The sequence below is a fragment of the Aulonocara stuartgranti genome (assembly GCF_965226115.1).
Source record: "Aulonocara stuartgranti genome assembly, chromosome: 20".
Classification (NCBI taxonomy): Eukaryota; Metazoa; Chordata; class Actinopteri; order Cichliformes; family Cichlidae; genus Aulonocara; species Aulonocara stuartgranti.
This window is the reverse complement of record NC_138956.1, coordinates 34,288,383-34,309,608: the sequence shown is the minus strand read 5'-3', so window position 1 is coordinate 34,309,608 and position 21,226 is coordinate 34,288,383. Positions and strand designations below refer to the sequence as shown.

Sequence of the window (21,226 nt, the reverse complement as noted above, 5' to 3'; positions counted from 1 at the left end):
CAGTCGGTTAGTGTACATTTAATTTCTACAGCTAATGTGACGGGTCTGGCTTAATTAAGCACTTTTATGAGCTGACCTTTCACTAATATAACAATTAATATGTATATAATTCATCTTAATAAACTTTGTAACATTTACAACTCAATTTTTATTCCTTTTATTCACTTGTTGTATTCAATGTTTTCTGTTTTCAACTCCCTTCGCTGTATTGCTCTTTGTCATCACTAGATGGCGCTGTTGTTTTTGCTGTTGCTTCAGCTGTAAATATTTGCCCAACATTTCAATAAAGTTTTCTGAATATGTCAGCAGTAGTAGTGACAACATATGAAAATCCAGACAGACATTTCACATCAGTTTTTATACTTTTATTTTATTTATAACACTTGTCATTTTATCTTCTTACAGAGGGGGCATGATGGGAAACAGACATCGACAGCATGGAAGGCAGTGGCCGGCCACTAACCAATAACCTGCAATCAATCAATACTCAATCAATAATAACAATATACTTCTAAGTACAACATGAAGGAGAAGAATACACAACGGTGCTGCTGTTACACCAGAGGTGTGGGAACGTCAGCCATTAACAGTCCACAGCACAAACGCCCCTGTGATCACATCAGAACTGCCCCAAAGAAAACAAAAAAATTAAAATAATAATAATAAAAAGAGCAATAAAAGCAGTAATAACACCTTTGGAATAAAATAACAAATAAATATAAAGCTGCAGACTGAAAGGCTAAATACTGACACCCATCTGAATTGGCACAAAGAAGAGTTCAGAAGCTGTAAGGCAAAAATCAGAACTAGAGGAGTTTTTACACAGAAGCCAGTTTCTCTTCTTTGGACAGAATAACTGATCCTAGACCAGCACCAGCATTTCACTGCTCTGAAACTATAAACCGCATCAGGGGCTGAGGCGGATACAAATATTTCTTTAAACTGCTTCAAAAACTAAAATAGTTCAAACCAAGCATGCTTGGTTTGAACTATTTTAGTACCCAAAAAAGTACCCATTGTTTTTAAACTGCAGTTCCTCACCTGGCCACTTGAGGCGGCCTACAACAGTGAGTCTCCCATGTTAAAATGTCTGAGTGTACAGCAGAAACAAACATGTTTACGCCCTGGTCCACAACATGGGTTTGGTCTCTGTGGCTAATTTAAACCTTTATAAAAACTGTAGTGGGGTGAACTTAGTTATACTCAAGTTGTCAGTATTAGAGGCGTCCCTACTTTGATTGGCAGAAGAATCTCTACAAAGACGTTACAGCCAACAAATTCAAATCCAATGAGTGAACCAAATTGACAGTTTTCATGTAATAAAATTATCTTATACATATTATGACTTGTTTTTTAAGTGAAATTGTACTACTTTAATTTGCTATTTAGCATTAATTATCCAGTATCTATGGATTCCACACAAACCAATGGCTAACTTCATGGTGGCTATGTCCATCTTTATATACTGTCGTCAGAACCAGTGAGGAACAGTTTAATCCAGTCTGCAATGATCTCTGGCAACAGAAAAGATTCAGTAAAACTCAAACAAAAAGAAGCAACTTAAGCATTGACCACGCAACACATTTTTCACCACATCAAAACAGTTGATGATGATGGGAGCTATATAAGGCTGAGTTACTGGCCATTTCCTTCCATTATCACTGCTTTGCATGCCAAAAACACGCTAAAAAACACACTGTAGCAACCAGAGCCACGTGCAGACTGAGCACCAGATAGCGAGGCGGTGAGGTAGAAGCTAAAGAAAAGCTTCCACATTTTGAGAGGAAAGTTTGTGTAATGCAGAATCACGAAACGCTTCCCAGAGATTCTGCTCTGGTTAGCATGTAGCTTAGCACAAACTGTGGAAGCAAAGGGGAACTGTTAGCTTAGCTTTTCCAACCTATTCATTTGCATTTTACATTAAGAGAAAGCAGCTGCGTGTCATTAGCTCGATAACTAACACAAGTTTCATGATTTTGACTGATTTTTGATGAGTAGCTTGGCCTTTAAACTGTGACGGTCCAGCAGAAAGTGAAAGGAGGAGCAGGAACAAGCACATCTTTGGTATTTTAGCTTTATCAGCGACCACCAATAACTGATTAACAGTCTGTTAACGAGGCAAAGCAGCTGCATGCAGCCTGTTGCAATTACTCTTCAACTTCTTTTAACTTTCTTCACTTGTATTTCTTCCTGTCCAATTTTACAACTTCCACCATCTTGAGCAGAATTTTGATCAATTCTGACAGAAAACTTTAGAAAGCTGTCCTGGAAAAGCGTCGTCTTTTAAACTCCGCTCAAAGATAACCACCACATCGACATACTGCACTCCTCTCTACCAGCCATCTTATAAGTTTATCCACTGCCAAACCAAAAAGAAAGTCACTATCTAGAGTTCAATAAGCAAATGGGCAAGAGCCATCCTCTGTATAATTAGTCCAGTGATTAATATGAGTAGCTTCTTATTTTTTAAAAACTGTGTCAGAAGACGTATCCTGGGTCATGGAAAACACGTTACTTTCTTACTAGAAGGTCAAATTATTGCTTCAAGCAAAGGAGATACTGAAAATCATAGAACTGGGTTAAGAATTATCCAGAAAGTGTTGAACCATCATCTTTAAAAAAGATACGTGGTCTGAAAAATGTGTTGAACGATTGGGATCGGCTGTCACTTTCAACGTTTGGTGAACGTGTAAAAAAAATCTATTTCCACACGCAGTGATTGGGACAAAACATCTGTGTCCCCTTAAGGAAAACAATTATTGGTGAAGCTAATTGAAAAGAATGGCTTTGATTTGTTAGGGAGTATGAAGATCAGACTCTGGAGCACTGGACAAAGGTCATGACGACTATGATCTGGGGTTTCTTCAGTTGGTCAGGTCATGGTTCAGCAATGTTACGTGACCTAGAACAGGTCAGCTGACCACGTCAATGATTGGATTTGCCAGGATGCATCGGGCTCAAATCAGATTGGCCACCACAGAGTCCAGACCATAACCGAATCTTTAAGACAGGGATTCGAATCTTCAATCATCAAAGACCTTGCTGTCAATAAATGACCACAACTCTGGATGGAAATAAGTGTTGTGACAATGCACAGGTTTGTCGACACAAACCACAAATTTAAAGGCGGTCCAGAAAACCATAAGAGTGTGTGACGTTTCTTTTTGGCCGGGCAGTATTTTCTTTTCCTTTCTACGCTAACAGGTTCCCCCTGCTTCCAGTGCTCGATCTCACAGCTACAGACGTCACTGAAACGTCAGGTTGTTCCTTTAACCTTCACCCCATCAGTCCTCGAACCGTCTGCGTGGCTCTGGCTGTGCGGAGGAACAGCAAGCGTTAACCTTTTAACCTTTACACAGTCACATGACCTGACAGGGTCACGGGAGAATAAATTATATATTTACAAAATCTTTACTTTGTTTTCTTCTTGCATCAACTTGCATCAAGCAAACATCAACACAATCCAGACTCATAAACACAGAAATATCCAACAACAAGTCGTTTCAGTTCATCGTAGTGTAACAATAATATTCATAATATCTGCTTTTTTTTCCACTATCAAAACACTTTGTCCAAAATGTGTTTATAGAGACAGAGAGAGAAATACTGAACCACTGCAAGTCAAAATAAGAAAAACAACAAAAGCCTTTCGTTTTTCTTTTGATTTCTGTTCAGATCGGCTCCATCTAATCGCTGGATTCATTTCAGGAAACAAAATACCGAATGGGTCAGACCCAGAGAGACGTGAAGGTCCGCAGTCCGGTCCAGGACCTGTTAGAGACTCTGTCCTTAAAAACATCCAAACTTTATACATCCAAAAAACATCATCGTAAGAGTCCTTTCATTGGACGATTATTTCCATTATTATTTTTTATATCGTATAAATCTTCTGGTCAATAAAAGTCAGAAAACGTCAGTTTCTCAGAGTCCAAGTCTTCAAATGTCTGAATCAACAATCTAAAAATCCAAAATAGTCATTTTACTGCCATTAAAAAAAAAAACACAAAAATCAGACACTGGGAGCAGCTAGAAATTCAAAATAAATCCTTTCTGCTCCACATAAACATTTTCTTCTTCCAAATTATATGTTTGACATTTTGCATTCACAAAAGCAAAGTATTTTGGAGGTTGTAGTTTAACAGGACCACATGACTTACATACCTAATAATTATAAAAACTGAATCATATTTACACGAGAACCTCCTCGAAAGGCTTTTCTTTCCTGAATGCAAAGTGTTACATTAAAATGTTGCCGTTTGTACCGCAGTCAGATTAAATAATGAAACATTAACAGAACTGTCTATTAAATTTAGGACATTATGTCAAAATCAGAACATGTGAAGTCAAAATGTTTATTTTTAGTCATTTTAACTGAGACTGTATCTGCATCAGAAAGAGTTTCTTGGTCAAAATCAGGAGATACAAAGTCCTTTCATACCAACCTCTGAAGATCAAGAGCAGAAAATCCTAATTTCAAAAGAAAATCTGAAAATCAATCATCAACATTTAACTCATTATTATTAATAATATTATTATTGTGCAGAAGACTGAACAGTTAATAACACCTCTTCAGTTGTTAAGCATAAATAAATACAAGAAACTTCCAGTTTGTCTGATTCAGCTTTTTTTTTTTTTTTAGTCGGACTGAAGAAACTGTTTGAACTCTGAGAAACAAACATCATCCTCTCAGGAAATAAATACATGAAAAAATATCTCAGACTGAGAAGTTTAAATAAAACTTCAAACGTTGAGCTACTTTCTGCAGGTCTGTGAGGAACAGGATCAGGGATTTTTTTTAACTGCAGTTCCGGACTTTACCAGCAGAGGGCAGGAAAGCTTCAGCTAAAACCTCAACAGCAGAGGCTGCTGCGGAGGAACTGCTGCTTTCCTCCAATTGGTTGAAAAGTTGAAAGCCAGAATTTCTTCACTGGGGTAAATTGGCGGTAAAAATCCAAAAGTCATTTAAGTGCATTGATGAAGGAAACATCGGTCCAATTCTTCCTTTGTGTTTTTCAAATCTGCTGTTCCCACCATCGACCTTTTTTAGCACAGCTCAGCTTCTTTTTTAACGCAGGGAGGAAACCTGCTGCTTATTCACATCCTCACCTTACATTTGGGATTCACACGTCTGACCTTTGGAGCCTGTTGTTCTCAATCAGGACCTGAGTCACACTTCCACAACCAATCAGCTTTCATCTGACTATAAGTGGGAGTTTAAGGATGCTCGGATTACTCGCTCCTGACATTTTCTCTGTTTTGTCAGATATTTGTGTTTATACAAAATAATAACTGTGTTTTGAATCTTCATATGGATTTTTTTTTACTTGCAGTTTGTGGGTTCTTCCTCTGCTTTATGCTGGAGCACATTCTGCATGTTCTGTGGATGCTCAGGAGCTCATAGAGGATTAATCCAGCCGGGAGACGACATCAGGAGAAGACTAACGTGGTTCTGAAACGTTGTTTTTGCTGTTTGACTCAGACACATCACACTTATTTAAAAGTCGTTTCCATTTCCTGTGACGCCTGCTGAGGAGCTCAGTTCTTCTACCAGCTTTTCCACCAGATCTAAACGAGGATTTTATCCCACGCAGGGTTAAATTTCTCAACATGAGTCCCTGGAAGTAACACCTCTGATTACTTGAGGAAATGTGACTTTATTTGCTCCCAGTCACCAAACCTGTTACAAACCAGCGAGAGACTCTCACCAGAAATCCGGTTACATGAACTTAAAGTGTGGGCGGCGGAGGACTTGCAGTGGGGTTGGTTCGATGTGCTTTATTGTTGATCAAGTCCAGGAAACGTCCAATCAGAGAGCTTCGGGGTTTGCAGCAGCTGAAAGTAATAACGCTTGTCCTTATCAATTCATGTGCGGATCGTTTTTATACTGAATTTTTATTTATTCTGTGAAGTATCAAAAAGTGGCCACAAACAAGAGGTGGCGTCTTCTGGTTTATCTGCGCGACAGCAGGGAGAAAAATGTTGAATTGTTACTATAATGACTTAAAAACCAGCGAATGAGCGGTGCACGTGCTCCTTACGGCTCTCATCGTTTCACTTTCGGGTCTTTGTGGACGAAATATTTCAAATAGGACGCGACGGTGATGTCATAACTCCGGATGAAGCTGAGGCTCGTGGGAGTGCTGAAATCAAGAAAATGGTGACGCAGGACACTCGAATGAGTGTGACGTGATTGTTCAAAGGAGACACAACTGTCAGAAGAGGCTCCGCCCACTACGCCGATTCAACACTGGTTAGAAAAAGGTGAAGTGAGACAGAGAGAAAGAGTGAGAGACGCCAACTCGTGTGGACAGCCGGGAGGAATCATGCAGACGAACCACGCAACTTTAAATACACAGAGAGAGCAGAGTGTGTGTGTGTGTGTGTGTGTGTGTGTGTGTGTGTGTGTGTGTGTGTGTGTGTGTGTGTGTGTGTGAGAGATATTTTAGCTACAACAGTTTGTTTTCTTTTCTGGTTTCCAACTGATCCTCATTTAAAGGCCCCCATCTTCATCATCGCCATCATTCCTTGTCCTACAGAATCACGTGTTTTCTTCCTCTGCCACAGCTGCAAACTCCTCCCCCTCCTCCTCAAGACTCTCCACAATTGGTCGGTGGAACTGAAGCTCCTCCCCCCTCCCAGCCCTGGACAGGATGTCCATCCATCGCCGCTGCAGCTCTTCCCCGTCGGCGCTGAAGTAGAGGGTCAGGTGGCTCTGGGAGATCTTGAAGGCGTGGCGTCGCTCCAGGCGGTCACATGACTCGGGCAGAGAGACCTCGAAGCCAATCAGAGGCACGCTGCGCTGCGCCTTCACATCCTGTGGGAAAAAGAATAAATTGAGTTCATTGAGGGTGTAATTCGATTTCATCCCAACGTCAAAGACCAGACCAGTCAGAACAGAAACTGGAAGCCTCCATCACCATCATAATTTTCTGTCTGCCGTGTTCTGATTGGTTGATAATGTAAACAAAGAGTTATTCCCTGACCAGAGTCACACAAAGTGGAGGAACTTTTAGTGTGATTTTGCTTTTCAAAGCTTCCTCTGTGACCTCACAGAAGTATGGAAGCTTTTTTTGCCACTGCAAATAAATCATCCATAAATCAAAATTATGGGATATTATCTCCAAACTTCATCTTAGTAAATCCGACTTCTGAGAAATAACTTGAAATTCTGACTTACAGATGGCAAAAAAGGTTTTCCTCAGTGGCAGGAACAGGCTTCCATACAGAAGGCACCATAGGACGAGGTGCTGATGTTCCAGCAGGACAGTGTTTGCTAATATTGTGGCTGTAATCAATAAAGAAGCCTGTAGGGGGCACTAGCAAGGTTGCAGATTGTCAATGCCACCAGAGAGCTTCTAATACAATCCAGAACTCCCAGCATTTCCTGTTTTGTATAGAGCGCTCACAAGAAAAGGACAGAGGTGAAAGGAGGTGCAGCTAAAAAATTTAACTGTATCTCCATTCCCATCCAGGGATGCAGCGACCTCTACTGGATCCCTGTATGAACTGCAGCCGGTTCCTGTTCAATTGGATTAACAGGAAAGCGCCTTCTTATATATTTGACATGAATGTAAATTTATAGCGTACCTGTGGAGCTCCATAGATGTAGAGCACCAGCGGCTCGTTCTCGGGGATGACGAACCAGGCTTTCTGCCAGCCCCGCCCTCCTCCTTTCTCCATGTGATGCAGAAAACTACAAATCACACTGTTCTCTGCTGCCAACGAGGCCTGTTTCTATAGCAACGAGAGATGGATGAGAAGAGAATCAGCTGTCTGCGACACTCGACCTGTCGAGCATCTTTGAAAAGAGAAATCCTGAAATGTGCAAGCGGCTCCATCCGTGGAGATCTGACAGAGGCAAACGCCGGGTGATGTCAGAGCGTGGTCACACTCACCTCCAGGATGGAGCGCCTTCTGTGGCTGCTGCTGGTCAGCCCGGCGGGAGACGGCGACACACCCACGAGCGTGGCGTAGCAGTCGATGCACACGCGGTTGGCTCGGTTGTTGTCGTACGACAGGCGAGCGCGGAACTCCGAGCATTTCCCACAAACCACCTGGAGTCGACATAGACCATCACACAATTGGTAACTATGACAACGCTGTGTAAAGTCTGAAAATGTTGTTGTGCCACAAACGTCTGGCAGACACGTGCTGCAGATACTACAAATATCCAGGTGTTGGGCTACGACAGATGTTCACATCAGCTCATGTATGACATATACTGATATGCTGGGTACAATAAATGTGAGCAGCAGGTGGAGGTGTTGTGGATGCTGCACATGTCACAGACACTACAGATGTGGGCTGGTGTTGGGAACAGTCTGAATGTGGAGAGCGTTGTAACACATCACACTGGCGTTGCAGACGCTGCAAACATCAGCTGGTGTCGTCCAGTGCTGTGGATTTTAAATTGTCTGTAGGTGTTGCAGACAGATGTTATGGATGAAGAACGTACGTGTCCACAGGCTTTGCAGTGGTGGCGCCTCTTGGTAATGGAGTTAAATGGCTCCTGACACTTCATGCACAGAGTCACTTCCTTCTCTCTGATGGGAGTCGGAGCTCGTTTCCCCAGCTCAGCACAGCTCTGAGAGGCAGAGACGGGAGAATATGAGTCACAACTGAATGATTTCTGGGATTTCAAGAACTCCACTCTTCATGTCAGGGGGTCAATTTTGTCGCTGAGTGTTTGTGTTACCGGAGAGTGAGGCGGCGTGGAGTCATCATCTCGGAGTGAACAGTTCAAGTGTCGGAAACTCTCCATCGTCTGCTCGTGCCTCTGGATGGTCGCCTGGATGGCCTGAATGTAAACAAAGTAAAGGGTGGATTTCATTAAAAAAAGAAGAAGAAAATCCTTCATTACTATCAGTCAAGTTGAAATTTGTCCTAAAGCAGCGGGCCACATACAGCTGGCTTTGGGCCAGAATGGTGAAAATCCTCTTCCTGTCACTTTATCTTCACATTTAATCCCTGTAATATCTCAATATAACAAATTTAAGTGTGATTTCAGCCTCAGTCTCAGTATTTTTGCATAATACATAAATGCTGCTGTAATTATATATAATGAAAGAAATCTGTAGGTACAACTTTTGGGGGTTAAATTGTAAAAACATAAATGTATAAAATTACAGAAAAGTTCAGGCAGTTTGTTACCGAGACTATCCTGTAATCATATTGTATATATTATATATAGTTTATCTGATACTTTAGTACTTTGGTGCATTAAGAGCAGCTGTGGGAGACATCTTTGTGAGTTGGACAAGCTGTAAAATCCATCCATCCATCTTCATCCGCTTTATCCGGGGCCGGGTCGCGGGGGCAGCAGCCTAAGCAAAGAGGCCCAGACCTCCCTCTCCCCAGCCACCTCCTCCAGCTTATCCGGGGGAATACCAAGGCGTTCCCAGGCCAGCCGAGAGATATAATCTCTCCAGCGTGTCCTGGGTCTGCCCCGGGGCCTCCTCCCGGTGGGACATGCCTGGAACACCTCACCCAGGAGGCGCCCAGGGAGCATCCTTGTCAGATGCCCGAACCACCTCAGCTGGCTCCTTTCGATGTGGAGCAGCAGCTGCTCTACTCTGAGCCCCTCCCGGATGGCCGAACTTCTCACCCTATCTCTAAGGGAGAGGCCAGCCACCCTTCGGAGGAAGCTCATTTCCGCCGCTTGTATCCGCGATCTCGTTCTTTCGGTCACTACCCACAGCTCGTGGCCATAGGTGAGGGTAGGGACGTAGATCGACCGGTAAATTGAGAGCTTCGCTTTTACACTCAGCTCCCTCTTCACCACGACGGACCGGTGCAGCGTCCGCATTACTGCAGCTGCAGCCCCAATCCGTCTGTCGATCTCCGGCTCCCTTCTCCCATCACTCGCGAACAAGACCCCGAGATACTTGAACTCCTCCACTTGGGGCAGGAACTCATCCCCGACCCGGAGTGGGCACTCCACCCTTTTCCGGCTGAGAACCATGGCCTCAGATTTGGAGGTGCTGCTCCTCATTCCCGCTGCTTCACACTCGGCTGCGAACCGTTCCAGTGCGAGCTGGAGGCCCTCACCCGATGAAGCCAACAGAACCACATCATCTGCAAAAATCAGAGATGAGATTCTGAGGCCACCAAAGCGAAAGCCCTCCGCCACTTGGCTGCGCCTAGAAATCCTGTCCATAAAAATTATGAACAGAACCGGAGACAAAGGGCAGCCCTGGCGGAGCCCATCACCCACCGGGAACGAGTCCGACTCATTGCCGGCAATGCGAACCAAGCTCTTGCAACGGTTGTATAGGGATCGAATGGCCCGTAGCTGTAAAATCCATTAAAAAATTAAGTCCTCTTTTGTATTGTCCAAAGATGTCTGTTGGGCCAGATTGGAGTCTTTTGCCAGGCCGATTCTGGCCCCCAGACCTTATGTTTGACCCTGTGCCTGCTTCACAGTACTCGCCACTGCTGACTGAAAGCACACCACGAGCCCATCAGGTCCGCAGTTTCTAACGTGCTAGTATCGGATCATCTACGCCCGCTGCATCAGCACCACTTACCTGGATCCAGTCTTTCTTCTCCTCCTCCGTCCTGCAAAGCCAACAGAAAATCAGTCAAATCTTCGAGGAGCAAAACTCGACCTGAGAAACAAACTTCAGTGTGTTTTTATCCTGGGAGACAGATTCTGATTACAGTGAGTCCTCCTGCAGGACTGAGTGTGCTTCTGTCTCTGTAGGTGTTTGTACCTGGCCTGCAGCTCCAGGGATCTCTGTTTCCCCGACACCAGGAACGTCCTGGCGACAGCGACGCTGCTCGTCTCCTTCAGCTGAGGACACAGGCGGGAAATTCTCTGTTAGCTTGTTAAAAATATTCAGGCTAAATCTGAGCACGCTCATCATCATCCTCTCTGATCTCGCTTTATCATTGTTAGTTCTATTCGACGGTTAAAGCTGAGGTGGATGCACGTTTTAATACCGCGTGTCTGTGTCTCTGGAAGACAACACAAAACCCCACCAGGCCAACTTTATGAAGCTCGGACACTGAACGAGTGCTCGTCTAGTTGTTATTAGTCTGTAGATCACATTAATATTCTTGACTTTACTGAGCGCTTAAGGTGTTTGAAGGCTGAATGCAAAAACACTGAGTCTAACAGTGTCTTCAGTGAGAAAAGCCGGAGAGCTCACCTCCATGCCGTCCACGTCGATTCGGGCTCGGACGCTGTACTTCTGACCAATCAGACGCAGCTTCGGGACGCAATACAGTAACCTGTCATTGAACTGCAGAGAGAGGCAGGTGTCGCTTATTACTGTTACTATGACCCTATGAACTCTGTAAAGCACTGAGAAGGAGACACAGACAGGGAAGTACCAGTATCAGGTATCTGTCCTGCGTGGTCCCGTTCTTATTGGACAGCTTGAGGATGTGTCCCTCTTTAATGAGCTCGTTAGTTGGGTTAACAATGTCTTCTTCTCCTCCCAACAACTCGTACACCTTCAACAGCTTCCTCATTCGCTCCTGGCAGAGACATAAAAGAATCACTTAGCGGTTCATGTTCCTGCCGATGCTACATAAGGGTTTTAGGGCATTTTAAGTTCACTGGAAACCTACATTTTAGATATAAGATACAAAAGGCAAACTGTGAGATTACTAGGACAGCTGTGGAGCCTGAAGGCAAAGTTCTAGCGTTTCCAGCGAGTCGTCAGCCGGGAGACGACCTGACATCCTGAAATGAGTTTCTCTACAGGAAGTCTGGATCCCCTCTGAGGTGACTTTACAGATCAGGGTTCGAATGGAGCGCTTTCAGTTTAGGTTTTAAACCTAAAACCCTAAAACACCATGTGACACACGAGCTTTGAGACATCTACATCATCGGTGTGATTTTCTTTAAACCCAAACTCCTTTTATGTTTTTGTTTCAGATGAACAAACTGTGAGCACCAAACTGCAAAACAAGAGCCAGATGTAGCAAAAATGTTACATCTTATTTCATGGTTCAGGCTTTACAGGGTTAAAGTGCAGAGAGGGCACATACTACACATATGTACTGGTCTGGAGTAATCTGCTATCACTGCCTGATGGAAAACACTGTAAAAATATTTGATGTTTGGCTGAAAGGAAACAGCTGGAGTCTGGCAAATCACAGCAAAATGGTTGAAGGAACTGCCCTCTTCTTCTTCTTCTTCTTTCAGCTGCTCCCTTTAGGGGTCACCACAACTCTATCCATCTTCTCTGTGGTCTTCCTCATTTCCTCCTGCCTGGCAGCTCCATCTTCAGCAACACGTCCACCCTCCCTCCTCTGCACATGTCCAAACCATCTGAGCTTTGCCTCTGACTTTGTGTCCAAACCCTCCATCTGAGCTGTACATCTCACGTTTCTAAGTTGGAGGAAATGCAGTATATGAAAAATGTAAGCATGGTAACCGTGATCGGGTCTGGACCAATGTCCAGAAGTTAAGCTCTGTCTAACTGAACGCCATGAGCGGCTGTAGTGTATTCTTAGTATTAGCTTCCCTCTAAAGCTTGTTTAATGCCACTCACACGTCCTCGTCTGATTATGTCGCGTTTTCTCACTGCCTCCTGCACAAATCTCCAAAAAGCTGTCAGCTGAGTGAAACCGGCTCACATCAGCAGCAGCGGCTTTCCTTTAATCAGTCACAGCTGATTAGAGACGACGGCAAACATCCCGCTGAGAGGAGGTGGAGAGGCTCAGACCTCTGAGTCATTACAGCAAAAACCAGCCTGAACTCCATGAATCCACATTTCTGCTTCTCATGCTCTTGTTTACATTAACCATACTAATCACGCCATCGCTGAGAGACCTCTGCAAACCCACCTGGGTACCCGACGTTCTTCAGGCAGACTCGAACCTGAAGTATAAACCAACCTTTGAAGCAGCAGTCGTGTTTACCAGGAGCTTCGGGCAGTTAATGAGCGTAATCAGGAGAGTTTAATTAAAGATGAAGTAAAAGTTGAGCTTTAATCTATCCCGGGCAACATTTATCTGAGTGATGTGGTGTGAACAGCGGCAGACGGGGGTGATTATGGCTCACAGCTCCGGGTGTCGAATGTGTGAGAGTATCTTACCATCTTCCTGATGGCAGCGTTGGAGTGTTCGGCTGCTGTGGCGATCAGCTCCAGAGACTCTGCAGGAGAGAGAGGACAGTTACATGAGCCAGTAGCTCAGACACACAGAGACCCAGGAACCAATGAGGGCGAGGCTACCAAATACTCTGGCTTCTAGCTTCTCTGTGCAGCAGCGCTCCCTGAAGCCCAAAGTTTGCTCCGTAGAAGGAGCTGATGAACCCAAACTAAAGTCTGCAGTTACACTATATTGCCAAAAGTACTTGCTTGTCTGCTTTCACACACACGAAGTCGAGTAGTGTCCCATTATTATTCCATAGAGTTTAATATAATGTTGTCCCACCCAGAGCTTCAACTCTTCTGGGAATGCTTTATGAAGGTTAAGGGGTGCTTATCTGAATTTTTAATTGTTCTTCTAGACGAGCATTTGTGAGGTCAGACACTGATGCTGGACAAGAAGACCTGGTTCACAGTCTCTGCTCTAATTCCTCCCAGAGGTGTCTTGTTGGGTTGAGGTCAGGACGCTGTGCAGGCTCTCTCGCCCATGTCTTTATGCACCTTGCTTTGTGCACTGGTGCGCAGTCATGTTGGAACAGGAAGGGGCCATCACTCCAGAGACCATTTCTCCATGCTCTACAGTCCAGTGGTGGTGCTGCATCTGTTGCTTTGCATCGCACCTGCTGATGTAAGGCTCAGCTGCAGCTGCTCGGCTGTAGAAGCTCATTCCATGAAGCTCTCCACGCACTGATCTTGAGCTAATCTGAAGGGCACACAGAGTTTGGAGGACTGTAGCGACTGACTCTGCAGAAAGTTGGTGATCTCTGTGACCTTTCTGTGATTTTACCTGGCCTACAACTTCATGGCTGAGTTGCTATCGTTCCCAATCACTGCCACCTTGTTATAATACCACTATCAGCTGATGTAATTTAATTTGAGGAAATTCCACGACTGGACTTGTTGCACAGGTAGCATCCTATCAAGGTACCACGCTGGAGTTCAGTGAGCTCAGAGCGAGTTGTTATTTCACAAATGCTTGCAGAAGCAGTCTGCATGTCTGGGTGCTTGATTTTATACACCTGTGGTCCTGGAAGTGATTGGAACACCTGGATTCAATGATTTGGATGGATGAGTGAATACTTTTGGCAAGATAGTGTATCAGAATTATTACATAAACTGTTTGAAGTGTGATCAAAAACATTCAAAAGCTTTACTCGATTCATATTTGCCTGATCTCATATTCAGGTTCACGCTCTGGTACAACTCTGGCCTGTTTTCAGCACAGCAGCTCTTTTAGATCTTTCAGATCTTTCATTTGAAGTCCTACAGTGTGTGGAAACAGCGATCCTTCTACCTGAAGGTTTTATTTTATAGCCAAAAAGTTCTTGTGTTTTCGTTCTGCTCTGAATCGGCATGACAGCACCACGGTTCAGATCCTCGGGCACCTCAGGACGTTACAGCTCTTAAACTGGAAATTTCAACTGAAAACTGATCAGTCACAGCCAAACATGCAGCTCTTATCAGTACCGGCGATCCTTCGCTCTCAGTTTGAAACAGAAGCCTCTGAACATGTCTGAGATTCACGGTGAAATCACAGTGCAAGCGCTCAGAACGGGACTTCCTCTAGGGATCTAATAATGTCCGAGAGGACGACGCTGCATGTGCAAACAGCCAAATCTAATCTAACTGGGCCTTTTGGTTTTCACTGGCCTGTTCTTTAAGGTTTTTAAACACACTTGATCGCACACAAGTGTCTCTGTTTTATAATCGAAGAACATTTCAAGACTAGAGCCTGGAACATGTCCGAGCTCTCATTTTTAGCCTAAACCAGTGTTTTTAAAATATTTTGTGCTCAAAAACAAAGCTGACGTTTAAAGACACACCTGTAATCAGATACGCCGTCTGGCATGTTGACAGTTCTTTTGATTGTATCGTCTTGTGGGTTTGGGCTTTGCAGGAAGCTCCATCACATCAGTTATATCAGGCTTCCTGAAGTGTCTGTTTAGCTTGTTTTGCACCACATTAACCAAATTCCCCAGCAGATGATGCACTCAGTCAGAGAGCTGCTGACAATTGCTTTTCTTTTTTTTTTTTTACACTTTTGTTGAGGTGCTGCATCCTGCTCGTGGGTAGCTGTGATTTCCTCCACATATTAAAGTGGTTCATTTTTCCTACTCATAAATTCAGTTATCCTTTTCATCTCGTTTCTAGCAGAGAATTTCTGTTTCTACAGGTTAAGGACTTTAATATATAACAGAATAACAGGCAATGATAATAGTAAACTAAAGAAAATACAATATATTTTTGTCTAGATTCTATTAATAATGCACGGTTGACACTATTTGGTGGCCTAGAGAACTCAAGGCAGTCGTGTTTTTGTGCGTTTGTTTTCATACTCTGGGCGTCCCTGTAGTCCGGGGCGTCCTCTGGCAGCCTGTGGAGGTAATCTTTGAGCAGCAGCTCATAGCGAGGAATCCTCTGAACCGGCTCCAACATGTGGTGCTGCAGAGTCAGGTTCCCACAGCGCTCCTCCCTCTGCACAGAAACATCAAGCACACGTTTGTACACAACAACGTGTGATGATCTTAAACTAATGAGCCAAAACAGGACGCCCTGAGCAGCCTGGAGGCTGCAGACCTCTGAAGGTCCCTGTGGTATCTGGTGCAGAGCCGTCAGCAGCAGATCATTTATGTCCTGTAAAGATTTGGATTATGTACCTGTATCTCCTGAACGATGGTCTTGAACTGAGTCGATCTCTCCATCCAGATGTTCACCAGCTCCATGGCTCGGTCAAAGTTCTTCACGTACTCGCCGTACATCTTCAGGAAGGGGGCCAGCTTCTGTAAGATGTCACCGATCCGCGGGTTTAAGTCCCTGTGGGAACAAAGAGGAAGGGAGTGAGAGGAGCTCCTGAGGAGGAGCAGGAGAAGAGGAAGAGGAGATGGAGGCTCACCACTCCTCCATGCGTTTCTGCAGCGCCGGCAGCAGGAACTGCTGGTGGAAACAGTAGATTGAGCAGATGTTGGAGAAGATCCCCAGAACGACATCACAGGGGAAGGAGGAGCGAGACCGAGCCTCCTCCAGGAGTCTGGCACAGAAAACCTGTGGGAGGAGATGGCTTCAGTCGGGCTGATATTTCTCACAACAGGAAAAAGTTCACACCCGCCAAGCCTGCAGTGGGAATACTGTGGGGTTTCCATGGCAACAGTGACAGCTCAGTGACGTGAAAGTCGGCTAACAGACAAACTGATTCTACCAGGAGGAGACGACCTGCGAGCGACTGACAGCTAGGTAAGCTAAGCCTAGTGTGGTGGGCAGCTCCTCTTCCTATTGGCTCACAGGCTGAGGAGACTCACTCTCGACTCACCTGGTCCAGCAGGTGGAGCTTTGAGACGTAGGCAATCTCTGTGTGCAGCAGCTCATTGGCGATGTTGAAGACCCTCTGCTGGACAGACATCTGGACACAGAGACAGTTAAACGAGTGAGTGCACAGTAAATATTTTCCTCTTTTAAAGGCAAAAACGCCCAAACCTGGAGAGTTTTCATTCATTCGCATTGTTATTATCATTATTATAACATTAAACGATATAGCTAGGTTTAGGACATAGATATAATAACGATGTTGAATTATTATGGATGGCATCATACAATAAAGACGGTAGCATTACTATGACTGTAATGCTCTAAATACTACTCAACGACCTTGAAACCTATAAACTACTTAGGATACCAAGATTCATACATTCAAATATTTACTTCAAATAAAAGTAGTTTCTTTTTCTGTGTATTTGCAAACAGTGTGACTGCCTTTGATTTCCATTCAGTTGTAAACACCCCAAATCATTTTTAACATATTTAGCACTAATTCAGCCACTTAGGCTTATGATTTATAGATCCCTGCTTACCAATAACAATTCAATTCAGTTTTAAATCACAACAACAGTCACCTCAAGGCGCTTAATAGTGTAATGTAAGGGAACCTACAGTATTACAGAGAAACTCAACAATCAGACGACCCCCAATCAGCAACCACTTTGGCGACAGTGGGAAGGAAAAACTCCCTTTTAACAGGAAGAAACCTCAGGCAGAACCAGGCTCAGGGAGGGGCGGCTATCTGCCGCGACCGGCTGGGGGTTGTTGTGGTAACAGAAAACACAGATATAATAATAGTTACCATAAATATTTGGTGATGATATGAGCCGAACCACATACAGGACATTGTTGTCATTACATCTGTTCTTCCTATTGCGCTTCTAATGGTTCACACCGTTAGTAATTAAATTTGTTCTCATATTTAAATATATTCTCAACTGTAACTAAACTAAAGCAGGTGTGGAAAAAACCACCCATTGGTGGGTTTTTAGTAGCGTAAGTAAGTGAGATCATAACCAGAATTGAATGCATTAGAAATACTTATTATAATAATATAATTTATTATGTTATATTTTCCCGTGTTTTTATATGCATTATATTAATACTTATATTATATTTATATTTTGATCCTGTACTATTACTTTAATAAAGAGTCTAAATGCAGATATTCAACACAAACCAGTGTTTGAAGCCTGCAGCTGCGTCGATCATGTAAAACATCTGTATGAGGACGCGGGCCTGCACATGAACCTGAAACATAGCCCCGTGTTTTCCAGATCAATCTCCTCTGTGTATTTATTGACCCCTGTCGACCTCTTTAAACTCCCACATGTTGTCCAAGATTCCTATTGGTGGAACAGTTATTTCCATGAAAAGTGAAAGCGTCTGTTCTAAAACCCATCTTTTTGTAACCATTTTCAGTTTCATCCAAAACGAAATTACAGATGTGTAACGGCTCACGAACATCAGCCTGAGGATGTAGACCACATGGTTAGACCACCTGAATCCTCACCTCAGCAGAGTCCTGTCGGTCTGTCTTGGGAGGGGCCAGCACCAGAGTTAGCTCCGCCTCCTCCTCCTCCAGGTCGCTGTCTCCCTCCTCTGAAAACTCCCTCCTCCGCCTCGCACCTGCCCTCGGGTCCCCCTCTTCCCCCTCCCCCTCACCTCCCTCCCCAGCATACGAGGATGAGCTGGAGAGTCTGGGCAAAAGGGCGGGGCTGCACTGATAGGCCACGCCCCCATCATCCACACCCGCGAAGCAGAGCTCCTCGCTGTGCGAGGGAGAGCTGATGCTGTCGATGCCGCTGTCTCGATTGGCCAGCTTGCCGTCCGTCTGCGAGGAGGGGAGGGACAGACGCTCGGAGGGCAACTCTGATTGGTCAAGCAGTGCCGGCTGCAGCTGCTGCTCCCTCATTTCCACGGCAACCACATCATCCTCTACATGTTTCTCTGAGGGGCTGTAACCCGACTCCATGGACAGACGCTTGTGATGGTGATCGTCCCGGCAAGCAGCCGCCAGCTCTTCATCATCATCGTCTTCATCGTCATCAACGTCATCGCCATTATTGTCATCTTCCTCATCAGGTAGATCACCCACTCCCCCCTCATCCTCACCCTCAGGCCCACCCTCATCCCCCTGTGTGATGTCGTCGTGGCTCGTGAGCTCACAGGACGGCTCCTCTTCAGGGAGGGGCGGGGCCAGTGATGATGCTGGTGATGAAGGTCGGGAGGATGACAGAGAGGAGGGGGGGTCGGAGAGGCGGGGACACAGCGCCCCACCGGTGATGTCAGGAACCACAATGATCTGTTCCCTGTAAACAAACAAACAATAAACAAACAGAAAAGACTCATATAATGACATCACTCCTCCTTAACCAATCAGAACTCACCGCTCAAACTTCTCGATGAGTGACAAGACACAGGTGGGGGAGGCGGTGCCGTCTGCACGAATAGGTGGAGGTCGGCCTGCCCGAGGGTCCGCTGGGAGGGGTTTGCAGGGGGGTGTAGGTGGGAGGGGCTTTTCTGGTGCTCGGGGGCGCGGCCTGGAAACCCCTGTCTGCTGCTGGAGGTGGGGGGGTTTCGGTGGCACTGTGGAAGGCGGAGTTACAGGTGAGCGATGACCTCATGGATGTGTTAAAAAAAAAAAAAAAAAAAAAGTGAATCAAATTCTTACCCTGAGGTTTAGGTCCCGGCAGCGGCGGCCTGCTCTTGCTCGGTGGTGTAATTGTGGTAGCTGGCAGCTCCGGCGGCCCCGTGTCATTCACCAGCAGGAGCCCATTCGCAGAGCCACGGCGTTCTGCTAGCTCTGCCCCTCCCTCCAAGGAGGCGGGACCTGATGTGGAAGAGCTTGGCCCCGGGTCAGAGCTCGGCCCCGGGTCAGAGCTCGGCTGCTGCGAAGAGTCGGCATCCAGCGCCCCCAGGTGGCCGCACGGTGAGCAGGACGGCTCCAGAGAGAGGCTCTTAGTCAGCAAGCTGGGACTGGAGGAGGAGGAGGGACCTGAGGAGGAGGGGACAGGTAAAAATATACAAGGGTTTGTGTTAGGTTGTTAGCTAAAAATATTTGTAAAAAAGGGATTTTGGTTAGGCTTTCTGTCTGCAGATCCTGAAGCTTCATCAAACTCTCGGCAGGTTTCCTCTAAATCCAGGAGACATTTTCTCTGCTGCTCTTTGTTTTCAGGAGCTTTTACTTCAGCTGTCCTTCACACACTAACAGCCTTCGTATTCAATCAAAGCCAAAAAACTTTCTTTATTAGATTTGTTAACTTCCAAAGAAGCGAGGAGACGGGACTGACTCAGCCGAATGTGTTTGTGTGTTTCACTTATTTTGCTTTTCACTTTCTTTTTCTGGCTTTTATGTTCCACAACTGTGTCTTTGAACCTTTGATTTTCAGTATTTTAAATGTGGTTTATATTTTTCATAGTATTGTTGGCTCTTGTTTTATAGATCCACATTCCTCAGACGGGGTGTTTTTATTGACTTTTTATATTGTTTTTGTATTCCATTAATTATTCCATAAAGAAAAGAAGTCATAAATACTGGACCGCACTCTTTATAATTTGTGAAATAGGGCACTGGCCTTGGTGGCCCTGCTTGTGCCTTGATGGTTTTATTGCTGTTTTATCAAAGTGTATTTATGACTTCTCTTCTCCAGCCTTTGACGATGACTTGACCTCATGTTTCTTTGTCCTGCAGTTAATTTATTTCATTTTTAGCTTTGTGCACAAACAGATTTATTCTGTTTGTTTGTTCTTGTTTCTGTTTGCTTATTTCATGCAAATCATCTTAATGTTTCTGTGTCAGAGCCAATAGTGACTGCTGCCCTTTAGCAACAGACACATTTCCTGATGGTCAACAGTGAACTTGATTGGCGATAACAAAGGAAACCGATGGGTTGTTCAGGCTTGACTCTCTCCGTGTCGCCATGGTGTGTCCATGCAGCTTTCTCAGGGAAGTGATGCAGTGTCACCCGGCTGTGCATAATAAACGACCAGAAGAAAAAGGAAAAGTGTGTAAAAAAGGATATCCACAGAAATCTATTTGATGTTAAATAATGAGTCCTTAGTAGAAACCAGGTCTACCCAAGGGTTAAGTCTTTTCTAAATACTTACTTTATGTTGTAAAGTAATATTTGGGATATTGAACTAATTACCTCATGCTTTATATAAATTGGTCCAGTTATCCTTACTTCCAGGTCTGAATAGTGAAGCCAGTGTGGATGTGTCTATAGGGAGGCGTATTCTCTGTCTGCAAAAACAAACCCAGTTGTGTTGCCTCTATGAGAAAACGACCCTTCTGCTCTTTTGATTTACGAGCTCACTAAACACTCTCCGGGTGACTTTACAGCCTCAATCGTGAGTTTAAAGTCTTATTAAACAGAACACAATGCTCGTTTTGTAAGTTATGGACCAGTTGAGACTGAAATAGAAGGTCAACAAGTTTTGCTTTAGGGTGGTGCTAACTTGCAATAGTGATTGATTGCAGTGTCGCTTACTTTCTCAGTCACATCCACCCCTTGCTTGTCCCTTCTAGTTTTAAAATGTCATGATGGTGAAATGGTAAAACCTCAGTGACCAGTGGCTGACAGCACAGCTGGTCATGAATTTCATAATTACAAACAGTCTTTAAATTATTCATCATCTTAAAAAACTTGTCTGGCAGGGTTTGGCAGGATGTAGTATAACATAAAGGACTTTCAGCTGCTGCCTGATTAACAAAGAGTCGCCATGGTGGGTAGCTCAGCATGTTTGATTTTGCAGATTTTTATGCCAGATGTCCTTCATGATGCGATCTGAAAAGTTTCATGTTTCCC

General features: G+C 44.6%; 1 protein-coding gene across 2 annotated transcripts in view; it reads right to left on the bottom strand.

The window, feature by feature from the left end:
* Positions 1-350: 350 nt before the first annotated feature.
* fgd1 (FYVE, RhoGEF and PH domain containing 1) overlaps positions 351-21,226 on the bottom strand; it is a 43,192-nt gene continuing 22,316 nt past the window's right edge. For both annotated transcript variants that reach the window (XM_082519560.1, XM_082519559.1), the window contains exons 2-18: positions 19,090-19,413; positions 18,806-19,004; positions 17,929-18,727; positions 16,411-16,500; positions 15,997-16,145; positions 15,761-15,917; positions 15,440-15,578; positions 13,050-13,108; positions 11,335-11,481; positions 11,151-11,243; positions 10,713-10,792; positions 10,527-10,557; positions 8,696-8,797; positions 8,456-8,584; positions 7,896-8,054; positions 7,588-7,734; positions 351-6,814 (exon numbers count right to left, since the gene is read on the bottom strand). In XM_082519560.1, coding sequence (XP_082375686.1) covers positions 6,539-6,814; positions 7,588-7,734; positions 7,896-8,054; positions 8,456-8,584; positions 8,696-8,797; positions 10,527-10,557; positions 10,713-10,792; positions 11,151-11,243; positions 11,335-11,481; positions 13,050-13,108; positions 15,440-15,578; positions 15,761-15,917; positions 15,997-16,145; positions 16,411-16,500; positions 17,929-18,727; positions 18,806-19,004; positions 19,090-19,413 — 3,080 coding nt within the window. In that variant the 3' untranslated portion in view covers positions 351-6,538. The remainder of the gene's footprint in view (positions 6,815-7,587; positions 7,735-7,895; positions 8,055-8,455; positions 8,585-8,695; positions 8,798-10,526; positions 10,558-10,712; positions 10,793-11,150; positions 11,244-11,334; positions 11,482-13,049; positions 13,109-15,439; positions 15,579-15,760; positions 15,918-15,996; positions 16,146-16,410; positions 16,501-17,928; positions 18,728-18,805; positions 19,005-19,089; positions 19,414-21,226) is intronic.